The sequence below is a fragment of the Trichechus manatus genome, unplaced genomic scaffold (genome assembly GCF_000243295.1).
Source record: "Trichechus manatus latirostris isolate Lorelei unplaced genomic scaffold, TriManLat1.0 scaffold00016, whole genome shotgun sequence".
NCBI lineage: Eukaryota > Metazoa > Chordata > Mammalia > Sirenia > Trichechidae > Trichechus > Trichechus manatus.
In genome coordinates this window covers 9,183,701-9,202,889 of record NW_004443952.1, presented here as the reverse complement: position 1 = coordinate 9,202,889, position 19,189 = coordinate 9,183,701, and the positions used below count along the sequence as shown (strand labels likewise).

The 19,189-nt window shown below is 37.1% G+C and overlaps 1 protein-coding gene across 2 annotated transcripts in view; it reads left to right on the top strand.

The window, feature by feature from the left end:
* The window catches only part of LOC101341306 (hydroxysteroid dehydrogenase-like protein 2), a 113,317-nt gene extending 94,457 nt beyond the window's left edge, over positions 1-18,860 (top strand). For both annotated transcript variants that reach the window (XM_023727385.1, XM_004372158.2), the window contains exons 9-11: positions 6,255-6,404; positions 10,112-10,240; positions 18,240-18,860. In XM_023727385.1, the coding sequence (XP_023583153.1) occupies positions 6,255-6,404; positions 10,112-10,240; positions 18,240-18,352 (392 nt within the window). In that variant the 3' untranslated portion in view covers positions 18,353-18,860. The remainder of the gene's footprint in view (positions 1-6,254; positions 6,405-10,111; positions 10,241-18,239) is intronic.
* Positions 18,861-19,189: the final 329 nt, after the last annotated feature.

The following is a 19,189-nucleotide window of genomic DNA, read 5'->3' as shown; positions in this document are numbered from 1 at the left end:
TGTGCTGCTTGGTGGTGTGATGTTAAGCACACGGTGCAGGTGGGCAGGATGGAGAGGGGAGCTTGTTATGTGTGGAGCTAAGATGGATATGGGAGAGAGGAGAGAGGAACAGGAGCCAAAAACATAGAAACAAACAAAAAGGAGTGCTAGGGGAGCTTGCCCTTGGAGTGAAGAGATGAGAGACTATGAAATGGAGAAAAACAAGAAGGGGAAGAAAAAAAAAAGAAAAGAAAAAAATGAATAGAGAAAAATTAGAAAGAAAAAAGAACAGCAAAGCTCCCAGGGATCCCACCGGTGCTGCTACAAGATCTGGGGAGGTTGTTCCCAGGTGTTGCAGTAGAGCCTGGCTAGAAGGCATAGAGGCATTCAGTGCCAGGTATTCAGGGAACAGGAAGAGAAGAAGGTATAGAGAGATGAGAAACTGAGTAATGAAGAAAGACAAAAAGGGAAAAGAAAAGAAAACAAATTAAAAAAAAAAAAAAACAAGAAAAGCCCCCCAAAAAACAGAAAAAAAAAAACAAAACAAAAAACCGCGAAAAAAGAAATGCTCTCAGGGATCCGTCTGCACGTCTGCGCAAGCTGAGGTGGTAGGTCCCAAGCCGTGTAGCATAGCCCAGCCAGAACGGGCTCCCAACTCGAGAAAAGGAAAAGAAAAACAAGAAATAATTCAATATAAAGAAACAACAGCCCTGGGATCCCACCGCCATGGCAGCCCAGAACAGGAAGCAGTTCCACACTCGAATGGAGCTCCACAGCCCCTTAGGAAGAAGCAAAGATGGTGCACGGAGCCAGGTATTTGAGCGAAAGGAGGGGAGGTGGTGAGAGGTAAGGAAGAAATCAAAAGAAGCGGAAAAAAGCAACACCCGCAGCCAACAAATGGCACTCAGGGAGCCGGCCAGTGTGGGCAGGTGGAATTCCAGCAGCCGGTGCTTCCTGGCCAAGAGACTGTGGCTGCGGGAAACAGAGGACGCTGAGTGGGGGTGAAGAAGGGTGGGGGGTGGGAAAGCGTATATCACAAATTACCAGTTGTTTTGTCTCCTGCTGGAAGCTCCGTAAAGCTGATTTCTCGTACCCCCTATTTGCTGGTCTCTGATAGGAGTCCAAGATGGCAGATCTGCGCTGCGTTAGCTGATAGGGGACCTCTGCATGAATCTCTCCTCGCTCGCTCTCCATTCTCTGTCAGTTTTCTCACTCCATTTAGTGCTTGGCTGAGTTCTTTATCTCTTCATTTGATGTTTTAGGGTTTCAGGATTGCTGTTTTCTCTGTTTGGCTTAGTTTTTTGGATCTTTGCTGTGGAGGGACGGCATGGTGCTTCTGCCTAGAGTGCCATTTGCCAGAAGTCATTCATTATTTTTAATAGCTTTATTGAGATATAGTTTACAAATACCAAAAAACTTAAAATGTACAGTTTAGTGATATTTCGTATATTCTCAGAGTTGTGCAAACATCTGATTCATTAATTTTTATGGAACAGCCTTATTGAAGTAAGATTACATACCAAACAGTTCACCAATATAAATTGTACAATTTGATGGATTTTACTATATTCATAGTCGTGGAGCCATCATCACCACACTGAATTATAGTACATTTTCATCCCCTCGGAAAGAAACCCTGTAATCTTGTTTATTACTCTGTCTCCATCCTCTCTCCGCCCCTCAGCCCTAGACAACCACTAATCTACTTTCTATTCCTCTGTATTTGCTTATTCTCAATGTTCATATAGTTGGAATCATATACTGTCATTTGTGATTGGCTTCTTTCACTTAGCATAATGTTTTCAAGGTTCATCCATGTTGTATTATGTATCAGTACTTCATTCCTTTTTATATCTGAATAATATTCCATTGTATGGATATCCTACATGTTATTTATCCATTCATTAGTTGATGGACATTTGGGTTGTTTTCACCTTTTGGCTACTATGAATAATGCTGCTATGAACATTCATGTACAAGTTTTTGTGTGGACATAGGTTTTCATATGTTTTCTCTTGGGTATAACCTAGGAATGGAGTTCCTGAGTCAATATATTATTATTTTAACAGTGTGTTTGAAACAGTTTCCAAGTAAGGTCCTTTATCTGTCTCTCTCCCCGCCTTTGGTTCTCATTCTCATTCTTAGTCCTCTTTGTCTTTCCCTGGCCATTTATTTGTTGAAATGTGATTCATTAGTTTGTGATTTTTGCTTTATTATTTTCTTCTTTATGCTTTCTTTGAGGTTGTATTTTGTTGTTGTTCCTTTTCTTGTTGAGTTAGTAGTTTAATTTTATTCATTTTAAAATAATGAAATAATTTCTGACTATTTGTTTATCCCTGACTATAGCCTTGGCTACATCCAATAGATTCTGTGATACACTTTACTTAATCTTGATATCACTTTAAATTAGTCTGTAATTGTAATTGGGATTTCTTTTTGATACAGTTGTTTTAAAAGTAGAGTTCTAAGTTTTCAAATGGTTTTATTTTGTTTTTAAAATCTCTCCCTCTCTTTGCACTGCTTTATTACCAGGAGGTATCCTCTCTGGTATTTTTTTTAAGCAAAAATTAAAATTATAAAAATAAAACATGTTTATGACAGAATATTTGATAAGTAAAAAAAAAAAAGAAAAATTTAAAAATCACCTATAATCCACCATCCAAATCTAAACAGGGTATGTATTTTGGTTTATTTCCTTCTAGTCATTTTTTCCTCTGCAAGTATAATTTAAAATGCATACCCCAAAATATGTATTTTTACCAGATTAGATTAGATTATATTTAATTATATGTGCTGCCTTTTTTTTAATGTCACCTTTTTGGCTTAACATTATATTGTTAATATTTTTCATGCCTTTAAAAACAATTTTTTGAAATGGCAAGTTAGTATTATATTACATGAATGTAGTAACCTTTTAGTGGTTTGTAATTGTTGCTTATTGTAAATATTAAAAAACAAACAGTTGCTGTGGAGTAGATTCTGACCATGGTGACCCTGTATGCATCAGAGTAGAACTGTACTCCATAGAGTTTTCAATGGCTAATTTTTCTGAAGTAGATCGCCAGACCATTCTTTTGAGGCACTCTTGGTGGATTCGAACTGCCAACCTTTCAGTTACTAGCCAAATGATAACCATTTGCACTATCCAGATACTCCATTAGAAATATTACTGCATGAGTTTTTGCCCTTATATGACTTCCTTAAAGTAGATTACTGAAAGTGAGTGATTAGGCAAAGGGAAAGACATTTTTTAAGTCTCCTGGTACCAAATTCTTTTCCAGAATTATTAACACCTACTTCTTGACATAATTTTATGTATGTATCTATTTAAGGAGCCCTGGTGATGCAGTGGTTAAACATTCAGCTGCTAACCAAAAGGTTGGTGGTTCGACCCACCAGCTGCTCCGTGGGAAAAAGATGTGGCAGTCTACACCTGTAAAGATTACAACCTAGGAAACCCTATTGGGCAGTTATACCCTGTCCTATAGGATCGCTGTGAGTTGGAATTGACTTGAGAGCACAAAACAACAACATGTATGTATTTGCATATTGTCTGTCTACACCTTTAGAGTATAACCCTTTTGGGTAGAGACTTTGTTCAGCATAATTCCGTTCTTGAGTACATAACAGACAATAAATAATTGATGAAAAATTAATACATTTTATTAAAATCCCATATGTGTTTTATCTCATTTTGTTTGGTTTGGTTTGGTTTTCTTGATAAATAAAACCAGGTTAGTAGTGGTGTGTTAAAGTCTCCTGCTTCATTTGAGTTTCTATCAATTCCTGCTTATATTTCTAATGGTTTTGAATTTAACATTATTAATTGGTTATAATAAAATTTTATCACTATTAAAAAAATCTTCTTTAGTTGAAAATCAAAAGAAGCGACAGACAAAAGAATCAAAATGACAAGTTGAGCAAAGAAAACCCAGACATAAAAGAATATACAAGTTGATATTACCTGTGAATAGCTATAGTTTTATTTCTTCCTTTCCAATCTGGATGCCTTTTATTTCTTTTTCTGACCCAGTTGCCCTAATAGAACTGCCAGTACATGTTGAATAGAAGTGGCAATAACAGATATCCTTGCCTTGTTCCTGATTTTAGAGGGAAAGCTTTCTGTCTTTCAGTATTAAGTACAATTCTAGCTGTGGTTTTTTTGTAGATACTCTTTATCAGATTGAGGAAGTTCCTTTCGATTCTTAGTTTGTTGAGTGTTTTTACTCATGAAATGGTGTTGGATTTTGTCAAATGTCTTTTGTACATCTATTAAGATGATTATGTAGTTCTTGTCCTTTATTGTGTTACTGTGGTGTATTACATCAATTGATTTTTATATGTTAAACTAGCCTTGCACTCCTGGGGTAATTCCCACTTGGTCATGATGTATAATCCATTTTATACGCTGCTGGATTCTGTTTACAGTATTTTGTTGAGCATTTTTACATCTGTATTCATATTATCTTGTCATGTCTTCATGTAGTGTTGGTATTAGAGTAATACTGCCCTCACAGAATGAGTTGAGAGATGTTCCTTTCTCTTCTACTTTTTGGAAGAGGTTGTGAAGGATTAGTAGGCATGAAAGATTAGAAACTATATGATTGATTCCATTTATATGAAAGTAAAAATGAGGCAAAACCAATGCATGGTATTAGATGTCAGGATAAAGTTATCTTCAGGGAGTAAGGAGAGGGAAGCATTTAGGAGAGGGCATGAAGTGGGCTTCTAGGTACCTGTAACGTCCTACTTCTTGACCTAGGTGGTGTTGACACAATGTGTTCATTTTCTAATAATTTATTTACACTTACGATCACTGTTTCCATGTGTTATACTTCAATGCAAAATAGTGCCATACCAAGGATGAGGCAATAGGAGTGGTTTTCCTGGGTGCAGGCAATAACGGGTGCACTGTCTATGGTGGATTTAAAAACAGTAATAAAACTGACAAAAAAAAAAAATCTCTCTTTTTTGCCCCTTGGATCTTAAGGGTTTCATCTTTAATATCTGTTTGGATTTTAACTTATGAGAAGAAGGATTTTATTATTTTTATCCCTGGAAACATAATGGAAGGCAATTTATATTTAACAAATTTGGGATACTTTTATATTGCTGGCTTTTTACTATGAGGTGTCTCTATGCTGCCAATTAGATTCATTGAATAACTTTTGGTGAGTTATATTGGACAAGATGGCTGGGTATAATTTGCATTGAGAAAAGGGGAGCTAATTTTCAATTTAGAGTACAGGCTGGCCTTGTAGTTAATTTAATTAATGAACTGGTCTCATCTGTTTCTGGGGGCAACGGCTAAACTGCCCTCTAGTGATTCCAGGATGATAAATAAAAAAGCAGAGGTTGGTACTGGGGGAGCAGCTTCATGATATGGGAGCAGAACAGTCCTACGGGTTGATCTTCTCCCCTGGGTGATCATGTGCTGATTTGTTAAGGCTGATGGGTTAAGTGAACGCAATTAAGAAAATGTTGCAGGTGACCTCCATTCCCCTGGCCTCATGTTCAAAGCCAGGGGAGGTCTTGTTCAGACTAATATTCTGACCTCCCTCTTTATCCAGATGGAGGGACCAATCTGATTAACTGATACGGGGAGACATGAAAAACTGAGCTTGTGTAGTTCAGACCTTTCCGAGCATTTTTTTTTTTTTTTTCTGAGCAAGTTTCCTTAGTTTTCATATGACCTCTATTTACAGAGGCATTTCTGCCTTTTGATGGGAGAAGGCAGGTTCAATCCAGGGTTGAAGGGACTAGGTGAATAAATGTAATTTAGAGGTAAAGTTATTAGGAAGTTCACTTAAGGTCCTTGATTCAATACAATCTCCAACTGAGCTTCATTAATTACACGGTTGATATTTGATCCCCATCTTTTTGGCTCCAGTGTCTTGTTTTTCATTTGGTTTTAGAATTCAGAGGGGATGACAAAGGAGTGATTAATTATCACCCCCAAAATTCCAATACTTTAATTTTGTTTATTATAAATAGTGTATAGGTTAGTAGTTTGTTTTTGTGTCTTTTTTTAACCCAGTCTAAGAATCAGCCTTTTACATGGAGAGTATAAACCATTTACACTTACAGTTATAACTGATGTTTTTGATTGTTATTCCATCAGCTCGATATATACTTCAGATGCCACGTAATGTACTTAAGGTCATTTTGGTCAAACACAGATCTAATCAGTAGCAAGTTTGTCCTGCTAGTTAAGTCTGTGTGTGGCCTCACATGGCCAAGACTTTAAGGATAGCTACTGAAATAATATTTTACAGATGCTGCTCCAGCATTTAAAGAAGGGAAGCAGGTGCCACAACCAAAAGCAGGTTCTAGACCTGTGGAAGAAACATTTAGAATTGTCAAGGAGACTCTCAGTGAGGACGTTGTTAAAGCTACTCAAGCAGTCTATCAGTTTGATCTCTCAGGTAAGGATTATGTCTGGTAATCTGGGGTTTTCGTGAATCAAAATAGGATATTACCTTTGGAAGAAAATCAACCTCCAGTAGTAATCACCTGGATAGTTGGCTGTATCCAGGAAACTTACCCTAGAAAGTATACATTCAAGAATAGAAAATATTTATTTGTATTTTAAAGTTAAGATCGGTGCATATTAATACAGGTAAATTAAAATTTCATTCCATATACTGCCAGTGTTAAATAACTCCTTGGCATACGGAACTCAGAGAAAATTTAGAAGGGCATATGGAAAACCTGGTGGTGTGGTGGTTAAGAATTCGGCTGCCAACCAAAAATTCAGCAGTTCGAATCCACCAGCTGCTCCTTAGAAACCATATGGGGCAGTTCTACTCTGTCCTATAGGGTCACTATGAGTTGGAATCGACTTGACAGCAAAAGGTTTTTTTTTTTATGGGTCGTAACAGTGTAATGCAGTGATTTATCTTCAACCATGGATACCTTGCCATTTTTATCCTTGAGATTACTCAGTTCAGTCTGAATGGCATCAGCTTTTTGAAACCTCTCAATAGTTTTCTTCCCAATATAAGATTAACACATGTTAATAATATACGTGAACTAACGACCTCAGTTAGTCTCATTATTTGCAGACTTTTAACTTACCAGGACTTCTGTCCTTCCACTCCTCTGCTTCATCTCAATCCATCAGTGACTTCTTGTTTTTGCTTCATTTTCTATGCTGCATAGAATCCATGGTCCATTGCCTTAATCCTTTTCTTGCTTGTCTCCTAAACTCCCCGAACCGTCTGTACTTATGTCATCACCTGCCAAAACCCTAGTCCTGATGAATCAAAACTGTCTGGCTGCCCCACAGTTGGATCCAGGCTGCTAAATCCTGCTGGATGAAAACAAAAATCACACTGCCTGGTGCATCTGTACCAGTAGAAATTCATCATTGCTCCTCTTCAACTGGGCTCTGAGCAGCACCTCAGAATTCCGTGTTTTTGTGGTCAGCTTACTGCTCCATTTTTCACAATGACTATTTAAACCTTTTCAGTGTTCCTCGGATCTCCCATCTGTCCCTTCACTGTTTCTCTGCCAGTGTCGGCAGATAATTCCACTTCCTCTTTAAAAGATAATAGAAGCCTTCAAACAGAAATTGCTTCAGCTTCCTGCTGTCAGATACCAAATCAACTTTATAGGTGCCGTCCTCTCCACCTCCCCTCCCATTACATTGGAGCTCAGCTCTAGATCAGTGCCTCTCAAGCTTTAATGTTGATACTGATTCCTGGGATCTTGCTAAAAGGCAGGGTCCAATTTAGTAAGTCTGGGTGGGGCCTGAGAGTCTGCCTTTCCGTCAGGTGGAGCTAGTGCTGCAGTCTATAATCACATTTAGAGGAGCAAAGTTCTAGCTCCCATTTCCTCTAGCCTTCTCAGGGATTCATTCTGTTAATTATGCCTTCTCTTCAACCTATTCATTCTGCAGCCTCCTTTCCAATGGTGTTTTAACATTTTCAGTTCTCTTCTGTCTTTAAAACAAAACACAAAAAACAACATCTTTCATATCCCTTTCAGAACCAAACATTTTCATCTGCAACTCACTCTCCCCAACACACACTGCTCTGATGTTTTTCTCCATTCCATTGAATTTGCTTTCACCAAGGTCTTCAGTAACTTCCATGTCACCAGTGGTCATTTGTCATCTCTACCTTGTGACCACTTTGCAGCATTTTACACTGTTGACCACTGTTTCCTTCTGGAAATGCTCTTCGTCAGTAGTCTTCTCTCAGTAAAAAACACACCGGTGTTGACCCAGATTCACAGCTACATGCTAGCAAATCATTCTTATACACCCTCCCCCACTGTTTCCTTTTCTTATTCAATCAGTTACCTAGTCTTGTCGTTCTACTTGGAAATTATCTCTCATATACGTTCACTTTTCTCCATCCCCCCTGCCACGATCCTGATCCAGACATGCATCCTCAAGCTGCTGGACTACTCCACCACCCTCTTAGGTAGCCTTCCGCATTCTCTTGATCCCTCCCTCAGTATATTATCTACACTACAGTTAGAGTGATGTGTTTAAAATACAAATTTTATTAGGGCATTCTCCTTCCATAACAGAATCCCGTTACATAGTTTACTGTGCTCTGGGCCTTGACCACCTCTACTGGCTCACCTAATGGCACTGTCCACTTTTTTTTACATCCTAGTCCTCCTATACTATCTTCAGTTCCTCAAACATGCTGCACTCTTGATTCTGGTTTTTTGCATATCTCATTCCCATTGCCTGAAATATTTTCCCAGCTTACCTGTTCATCTAGCTAATTCTTATTTTTTAAATCTCAGCTTCATTGGAACTTTGCTGACCCTTTATTAAGATGCCTTGCACATCCTTCTCCTCTTCTTTTGTAAGCAGAACCATGTCTTTCTTGTTTATTCCAGAGTCTTCAGAGCCCAGTGTAGTGCTTCGCACATAATAAGTACTTAATAAGTATTTTCTGAATTTGATTGCTAGAAGCCTGAGGATTTTAACTTGGGAAACAGCATTATGTAAGGTTATGCTAATTATTAAGTTTAAGAAGAACGAGGCTAAGGTATTATGCTGAGTGAACTTAGTCAGTCGCATAAGGACAAATATTGTATAAGACCACTATTATAAGACCATAAGAAAAGGTTTAAGCACAGAAGACAACACTGTTTGATGGTTATGAGGGTGGGGAGGGAGGGAGAAGGGTATTCACTAACTAGGAAGTAGACAAGAATTATCTTAGGTGAAGGGAAGGACAGCACACACTACAGGGGAAGTCAGCACAACTGGACTAAACCAAAGCTAAGACGTTTTCTGAGTAAAACCAAATACTTCAAGGGACAGAGTAGCAGGGTTGGGTGTCTGGGGACCATGGTTTCAGGGGACATCTGGGTCAATTGGCATAACAAAGTTTTTTAAGAAAATGTTCTGCGTCCCACCTTGGTGAGTGGCATCTGGGGTCTTAAAAGGTAGTGAGTGGCCATCTAGGATGCATCAATTGGTCCCAACCCACCTGGAGTAAAGGAGAATGAAGAGCACCATGGACACAAGGAAAGTATTAGCCCAAGAAACAGAAAGGGCCACATAAACCAGAGACTGCATTAGCCTGAGACCAGAAGAACTAGATGGTGCCTGGCTACCACAGTGACCGCCCTGACAGGGAATAGGGAATACAACAGAGAGTCCCTGACAGAGCAGGAGAAAGGTGGGGTGCAGAACTCAAATTCTAGTAAAAAGACCAGACTTAATGGTTTAATTGAGACTGGAGGGACCCTGGAAGGCATGGCCCCTGAACTCTCTGTTAGCCCAGGACTGAAACCATTCCTGAGGCCAACTCTACAGACAAAGATTAGACTGGATTGTGGGACATAAAATGATACTCGTGAAGAGTGTGCTTCTTAACTCAAGTAGATACATGAGACTAAATGGGCAGCTCCTGTCCAGAGGTGAGATGAGAAGGCAGAGAGGGTCAGGAGCTGGTTGAATGGACATGGAAAATCCAGGATGGAAAGGAAGAGAGTGCTGTCACAGTATAGGAAGTGCAACTAGGGTCAGAAAACAATGTATATGTAAGTTTTTGTATGAGAGACTAACTTGAATTGTAAACTTTAAATTAAAGCACATCAATAAAAAAAATATAACAGAGCTTCTTTGGTATTTATTTCTATATATTTATCTTCTGTGTAGGTGACGATGGTGGAACATGGTTTCTTGATCTTAAAAGCAAGGGTGGGAATGTCGGACGTGGAGAGCCCCTTGACAGGGCAGATGTGGTGATGAGTATGTCTACTGAAGATTTTGTAAAAATGTTTTCTGGTGAGTTTTCAATTTTATTAGTTTACATATTTAAAGAAAATTTAGATCTGACCTTTTGCTTTATCCCTTTCCAAATAATCAAGGCTCATTAATGTAGCAGTGGCATCTTAGCAGCCCTTGATATTGAAGAGCTTGTAGTCTTGTGAAGGCTGTTCTGACTGTTGCCTTTACTGCCCCTTCTACTCATCCAGCAAACAGGGAATAGATGTCAGATTTTCCATTTTGTGTTACTGAGAAGCCAATAAGAAAATGTTGGGAACAGAGGGATAATTCAAAAGGACTCGTAGGTAGGCTTCATTTTACTAACTGGACTAAGAGATCATATTTTCAATAAGACCTTCATCACCAGAGGTGCCGAAGTGAGCTGCAGCTCCTTTATTGAGATTATGGTCCCGTGGCATCACTAGGGTTGGTGTTACTAATTGCCACAGTATTGTAGCTAAAACACCAGAAAATTTGACAAAATTGGCAACTATCAAAACACTGGCAGCAATGAAAACAACAGCACATTCTTATAGCACGTGCAGACGAAACCACATGATTCGAAGCATCATGTAATTGGATAATAATGACAACTCTAACCAAAGCACATTAGAAAGTTCACAAAGTAAATTAGCATAGACTTTTAACCTTGTAAGTATATTGATACATGTAAGCTGGGCTTATGAAAAATTTTTCTGTTGTTTAACTATAGAGATATTTTTATAAAAATAATAAATTTCTGCTGAAATACAGCACAAAAATTTTATAGACAGTCATTTTGGTGTCACCCCTTCTGACAATGTCACCTGGTATGGTCTGTACCTCCCTTACTCCCCTAGTGATGCCGCTGTTAAGATCATTCCTCAATCTTGCCAGCTGTGCTGATAGAAGATACCAACCGTCTACCCAGGGATTTGAATCAGTTCATTCTGGTTTGAACCCCTGCAGAGAATTTGCATTTCTAACAAGCTTCCAGGTGATGCTAATGCTGCTGCTTAGGGGCCATTTCTGAGAACCACTAGTAGAGGAATGGTTCTCAAAAAAAAAAAAAAAATCTGTTATACATAAGAATCACCTGAGAATCTTGTTAAAATGTAGATTCTGAATCAGTGTATCTCAGGTGTTATTTATTAATTATTACCATACTTATTCAATCTGTGTGCTGGGCAAATATTCCAAGAACCTGGACTATATGAAGAAGAACGCGGCATCAGGATTGGAGGAAGACTTAACAACCTGCGTTATGCAGATGACACAGCCTTGCTTGCTGAAAGTGAAGAACACTTGAAGCAGTTACTGATGAAGATCAAAGACCACAGCCTTCGGTATGGCTTACACCTCACCATAAAGAAAACAAAAATCCTCGCAACTGGACCAATAAGCAACATCATAATTAATGGATAAAAGATTGAAGTTGTCAAGGATTTCATTTTACTTGGATCCACAGTCAACCCCCATGGAAGCAGCAGTCAAGAAATCAAACAACGCACTGTGTTGGGCAAATCTGCTGCAAAAGACCTCTTTAAAGTGTTGAAAAGCAAAGATGTCACCTTGAATACTAAGGTGTGCCTGACCCAAGCCATGGTGTTTTCAGTTGCCTTATAATCATATGAAAGCTGGATGACGAATAAGGAAGACTGAAGAAGAATTGACGCCTTTGAATCGAGGTGTTGGCGAAGAATATTGAATATACATACCATGGACTGCCAAAAGAATGAACAAATCTGTCTTAGAAGAAGTACAACCAGAATGTTCCTTAGAAGCAAGGATGTCGAGACTATTTCTCGTATACTTTGGACATATTTTCAGGAGAGATCAGTCCCTGGAGAAGGACATCATGCTTGGTAAAGTAGAGGCTCAGCGAAAAAGAGGAAGACCCTCAGCGAGGTGGATTGCCAACAGTGGCTGCAACAATAAGCTCAAGCGTAACAGTGATTGTGAGGATGGCGCAGGACCAGGCAGTGTTTTGTTCTGTTGTACATAAGTTCATTGTGAGTCAGAACCAACTCAGTGGCACCTAACAACAACAACAACGATGCAAATTCTCAGCATGGGTTTGAACCAGAACAAACCAGTTTAAAGCTCTGCCTTTACCATGGCCCAAGCCCACTGCCCTCAAGAAGTCAGTTCTGACTCATAGCCACTCCATAGGGTTTCCAAGGCTATAAATCTCTACGGAAGCAGAATGCTGCATCTTTCTCCCATGGAGACACTGTTGGTTTCGAACTGCTGACCTTTCAGTTAGCAGTTGATCGATTTAACCACTGTGCCACCAGGCACACTATGGTCCAGTGACTTTGATTTCTGTGGAATCCCTAAACCAGAGAACCTTTTACATGATTCTCTATTCTGCCCATGGACCTCTACTTGTCCCAGAAAAAATATTTTAAGGGTATTTTCTCTTATTTTCACTCTTAGAACACTACTCAAATGGTGAGTTAATTAATACATGTATTTATTAGAAGCAGCACTGACTACTTTTAAACTAAAACATTTTAATATAAAAATCTTTCACGTAATGAGTTATATTATTATTCTTTTTTGTTTTAATCTTTATAAATTGAAGATCACAGTGTATTCTCTTTGTGCCCTGTTAATCTTGCTTTTCAATTCTAATACAGGATGCTAATGGATTACGTACTGTCTGACGTAATCTGCATATCGTGTACTAATAGTCAAATTTTCTTCAACTTTCCCTTTTTTATTATACGAGTGTTAAATGTTCATTGTACAAAAATTAGAATATACACTTATGAAAAATAAATAAAATTATTCTTTATCCTACCACTGAAGGAGCCCTGATGGTGCAGTGTTTAAGCACTCAGTTGCTAACCAAAGGTTGGCAATTCGAACCTATCAGCTGCTCCATGGGAGAAAGATGCTGCAGTTTGCTTCAGTAAAGATTACAGCCTTGGAAACCCTATGGGGCAGCTCTACCCTGTCCTGTAGTGTCCGTATGAGTCAGAATTGACTTGATGGCAGTGGGATCCTACCAATGAAATGTTGCGCTCAGTTAGTTTTAGTTTAGTACTTTATATACTTTTTTAGTAAATGCTTATATACTTTTTTGGTAAATGTATATAAGTATATATTTGTACTTATAATAGGATCATACTATTAATACTTTTGGTAACCTTTTTCACTTAACACATTTTAACATCTTTCCATGTTAATGAATACATATCTCTTCAATTATTTTTAATAGTTTTGTTTAATGTGTATTTAGTGTTTCAACAACTATTTCTCCATAGTGCTTAAACACAGTGCTTTGGACATAGTAGATGCTCAATAAATATCTGGTGAATTTGAATCTTATATAATTTGTTGAACTTAAAGAGCACTTAAACATTTATTGTCCTTCAAACTTGGTACAGAAATCACTCCAGAGATCACATGATAGCCATACAATAGACAGGCCTATAAAATGAACAATAACACCAGTGAGGAATGTATATCTCAGAATAATCAACTAAATGAGACTGAAACACAACATTTGCCCAAAACCAATGTTCAGAAGGAAGGTTGGGGCAGGAAAGCTGGATGACTGGACACGGGGAACCCAGGGAGGAAGGGAGGGAGTGCTGACAACATTCAGGGGTTTGCAACCAATGTCATGAAACAAGCTGTGTATCAGTTGTTGAATGGGAAATTAATTTGCTATGTAAATTTTTGCCTAAACAACAATAAAGTGTTCAAAAAATTTTTTACCAGCTTTTAAATTAAAATAATAATTATAGCTAACGTTTATTGTATGATCACTATGGGGTAAGCAATCTTCCCAACAATCCTTTGCAATAAAATATTTCCTTCATTTTACAGAAATGGAGACTGAGGCTTTGTTGGATTAAACAATAAACCCAAGGTTACATAGTGATTGAGCAAATGTTGGAGCCAGGATTTGAATCCAAGCTAACTCTAAAGCTCACGTTCTTAATCAGTACACTATTCTGCCCTCCAAAGATGAAAGAATCAAGTGACTTTTTAAACTTCCATTTTATTTCTGTAGTATAAACTTGGAATAGTGGGCTTCCTATTTCTTTCTATGAATGTGCCCCTGGATTGACTGGGGGAGATCAGTCAGGTATTCAGTAATTTTTTTTTTTAAACATTAACTATTTTTATGAGATCAATTTTATAGCAAAGGTTTAGATTGGGAGCAAGTAAGTTTGCTGCCGCTTATGTCCTTTCATTCTTACCCTTTATTCCATTTTCCCTTATATCCTAAGCATTCTCTTTTAAGAAACCATAACCATTTATATGGCCTAATTTGTATAGTCAATATGTTATAAACATAACAACTTAAGGTAATTAATTGATCAAATAATCAAAATCTCTTCTTTTGGCCAGTAGAGGCCACTGCCTGGTAAAGCAGTATGATAGAAATAAACTGTACAAGATTGCTTTATCTGATTGATATATGGGGCAGAGGAGTATCTGTAGTACATTGTGCTTAATAGCTGTTTTTAAAGAATAGTCAATTTTTAGACAGTGTTAAAACCAAACTAAATCCATTGCCATCGAGTCGATTCTGACACTATAGGACAGGGTATAACTGCCCCATGGGATTTCCAAGGAGCGCCTGGTGGATTCAGACTGCCGAACTTTTGGTTAGCAGCTGAACTCTTAATCACTATGCCACTAGGTTTTCCAAAGTTAGGGCTCATCCGGGATATGAACTTGGGACCTCTCACAGTATTGCCTAGGTGTAATTATACAATAAAATTTGCCCATTGTAAGTGTACATAATTTTTAGTAAATTTATACACTTGTACAACCGTCATTACAATTCAGTTTTAGAACAGTTCCATCACCACAGAAAACTCCTTCATGTCTCTTTATCATCACTCCTCATTTCCACTCCCAAGCCAGTCAACCAGTAATCTGCTTTCTGTCTCTATAGATTTGTCTTTTCTGGACAATTCAAATAAATAGAATCCAACAGTAGGTAGTCTTTTGTGTCTAGCTGCTTTTACTTAGAAGGCTTTTGAGATTCATCCATGCTGTAACATGTATCAGTAGTTCAGTTCCTTTTTATTGTGAAATAGTATTACATTGGATAGATATACTACATATTGTTTATCTACTCACCACCTGATGGACATGTGAATTATTTCAAGTTTGGGTTATTATGGACAATGTTGCTATGAATATTCTCAAACATGTCTTTGTGTGGAACATATATTTTCATTTCTCTTGGGTAGATTCCTAGGAGTGGAATTGCTGTGTCATATGGCATTTTGATATTTAACTTTTAAAGAAATTACCAGTTGTTTGCTGCTCTAGTTTCTTTATATCCTCACCAACACTTACTACTGTCTTTTTTATAGCCATTCTAGTGGGTGTGTAGTGGTATCTCATTGTGGATTTAATTTGGATTTTCCTAATAATTAATGATGTTGAGTATCTTTTTATGTGGTTAATAGCTACTTACATATCTTATTTGGTGAACTATCTATTCAAATCCTTTGCCCATTTTTAAATTGCGTTTTTATATTTATTGACTTGTAAAAGTTCTTTATATATTCATTTTTTTTTTATCAGATACATGATGTGCAAATATTTTCTCCTTTTTCTTCCCATCCCCCCCCTTTTCCTTTCTCCCTCTTCTTCTTCATGTCCTCTTCTTCCTCCTCTTTTTCTTCTTTACTCCCACGCTCCATTAGGATAGGTACAAAGAAACTAAGCAAAGTCTTCCTATCTCTTCCCACAACCTCTTGATACAATTTTCTACTTTTTCCGAATGTGTCAGATAATCAATTCATTCTTTTTCCTAGAGCCCTCTGCGTCATCTTGTTAAATCTAAATGGTAGCTCATTAAGCCTGTTATACAGGGGTTGTCCTAGGAATTCCTTTAACTCTTTCTTGTGTTGAATCTCCTCTTTTCTGGATGTTGTGTCTTCTTTTTGGTTTATGTCCTCATTTTAGCAACATACATTCTCCAACAGCTTCCTGAGAAAGGATACATAAGAGGTAATTTTTTGTGTGTCTGAAACAACTTTTATTTTACCAAAACACAAGATTGATTGATTGGCTGAGTGGAGATTTCTAGGTTGAAATTCATTTCCCTCAAAATTTTTGAAGCCATTACTCCATCTTCTAAGTTTACCATTGAGAATTTGATACTATGCTTATTCTTAATCTTTTGCATCCACCCCTCCTTTTTCTGAAAGCTTTTGGAATCAGAATCATCCCTTTCACTGTAGTGTTCTGAAATTTCACAATAATACAGGCTGGGGTGGTCTCTTTTTCTTTCATTTCCCTGGGTATTTGGTGGACTCTTGGAATATTTTTACACCATTTCTTTGATACTTCTCTCTCTCAATTTTCTCCATTCTTACTTTGTAGGGGGAACGAATTGATCCTCTGATTTAATCATATTTTTTCTCTGACTTTCTAGGAGATTTCTTCACCTTCTTACTACCATTCTATTGCATTTTCATATTACCTATCAAAATTTTAATTCCCAGGAGCTCACCTTTGTTTTCTGGTTCTTCTTTCTTCTTCATCTCCTCTTACTCCTCACTTCCTCCTCCTCATTCTACTCCCACTTCCCCTTCTTCAGCTCCCTCTCCTTTCCCCTTTTCATCCCTATCTCCCCCCCACCCCATACTCTTCCTCTTACCCCTTCCTCCTCCAGCATTCTGTTTTTGATACATGGCTGCAATATCTCTCTTATGTCTGAGGACATGAGTTATGGGATTTTTTTATTGGTTCTTAATTTACTTACTTTTACTTTTCTTATGCTCCTGCATTTTCTCTCTTCCCTCTAAGTTCCTTTGATCTGTTTTTGTCCCCATTTGACTTCAATTCTTCTTTATGGACAAAGCACTATAAAGCTGATTGGAAGCTCTGTATGCATGAGTGGGGCTTGTGGACTGGCAGGCTTCACTATAGAGTGACAGAGCATGGAACCGGTTTTTCAGCTGACAGATACCCAAATGTCAGTGTTAGTAAGTTTTTTGCGGGCTGTTCTGTTCCTTCAAAGAATAAAGATTTTCTAGTGTCTTCCATGTAAATTAGAGTTATCCTTTAATCTATGATTTGTAAGTTTAGGTGTTTTAATATCCTATTTCCTTGAACTAGTGTATAACTCAATTTATTCATTAAAATGAAGGAGTTGGACTTGAACTGTAGCCAACCTGTATTGCTTTGCTGCAACTACTATTTTGAATAACATAAAGGTGTTTAGTAGTGCGCCAAACATGTATTCTGCCTTCTAAGGGATATGACCTGTTTATAAATTATCATAATATGAGTCAGAAATCATAAATGAGAGTCATACAGGCCTGGCTTTGAATTGCAGGGCTGCCAAATACAAGTTGTGTGACTGTGGACAAGTCTCAAAATCCTTGCTGAGCCTCAACTTCCTCATTCATTCCACTGCTTGACAGACATTGTACTAGCACTGGAAATGAGAGTAACAAATAAAAACAAAGTTCTCTCCCTCTATGGAGCTTACGATAATTATATACTGTATTGTTATTAGCAACAAATCTATTTTAGTGCTTACATTTTATACCCTAGTATTTCTGTGGTTAAAAGAATGCTAACACATACTTTTGTGTCCATAGACTATGCTAAGATCATTTTTTTGAACGTTGTACACACTTGTACTGTTTGATTTTTTTTAATTGAAACTTGAAGTATTAAAAGTTTAATGAACTATAATAAATTGGAAAATTAACTAAAATAGATAGTATTTGTTTATCACAATTCATTTAAGGACTATGTATCCTTTAGTGTACTGTGACTAAATATATAAATGTTAGATCTTCAGCTTATTGCTATAATCTTTTGTTGATTGTTGTTTTTACATTATCTCTTATAGGATATTGTTGACACCTAACTGTAGGAATTGGGATTCCCAAGATACTGATATGAAATGCTGTAATAGAAATTTCTGTGCTTCCTAGGTGTATAGAACTCAAAGAAATCTTTTTATGATGCGTGTTCTTGAAGCAATACATTCCTAAGGGCACTAATTGATGCTTTTCTCTCTCTCATTTTCTTGCTTTAGGGAAACTAAAACCAACAATGGCATTCATGTCAGGAAAACTGAAGATTAAAGGTAACATGGCCCTAGCAATCAAATTGGATAAGTTAATGACTCAGATGAATGCCAGACTGTGAAGGAAAGGAAAAAAATGTTCACCACTAAGCTCAACAAGTAAAAACCTCAACTGCTTAAAATCTAATCCTTTGTTTTCTTCCCTTTTGTATAATAAGGATATATGCATGTTTGTGTTGGAAAAAATGGAATTTATCTGTAAGACTTGAAATTGTAATTAAAAAAGCTAGCTAATCAAATATAAGTTTCATTAAATGGAATTCTAAGACATTCATATTTTTATATTTTGTGAGTTTTGCTCTCAGAGCCTTATATCTTATTTACCATTTTCTTCTAGGAAAAGTATAATGAGCAATCAGTGCAGACCAAGCAGTACAATAATCTCTTTTCATAGCTTTTTCCCATGTAAAATGATTAGTCTGTTTAAAATTTTTAGTTTTGGATTGTATACCAGTGACAATCTTAATGGTGTTTTCTATCTTTTTATATGTTTATTTGAAAGAAAATCTTCTACAATGTATTTTCACAGAAATCACATAATAAACTACTTAATAAATACTACTTGTGAATACTAAGTGAAACAAAAACACTGAGTTTTTCATTTTGTTAACTAGTTTTCCAGGTGTATGATATGTATAAGAAAATATCGATGTAATTTAACTGCAGTATGCATTCTATTTAAAAGTATTTAAAAAATGACCTAAAATAATTTTCTCTTCAGAAGCATGCACTTGATCACAAAGTTTTGAAATGAAAACACTGGAATAGATGGTTTAAAAAAAAACTTTGCCATTAATTTAATTAGTTAAAAACATTTACTCAGTCTAATTCTTTTACTTCTCATCTTTCACTCTCCAAGATAATTATGCTGTTAAGTGATTTTGCTAATTCTCACATTT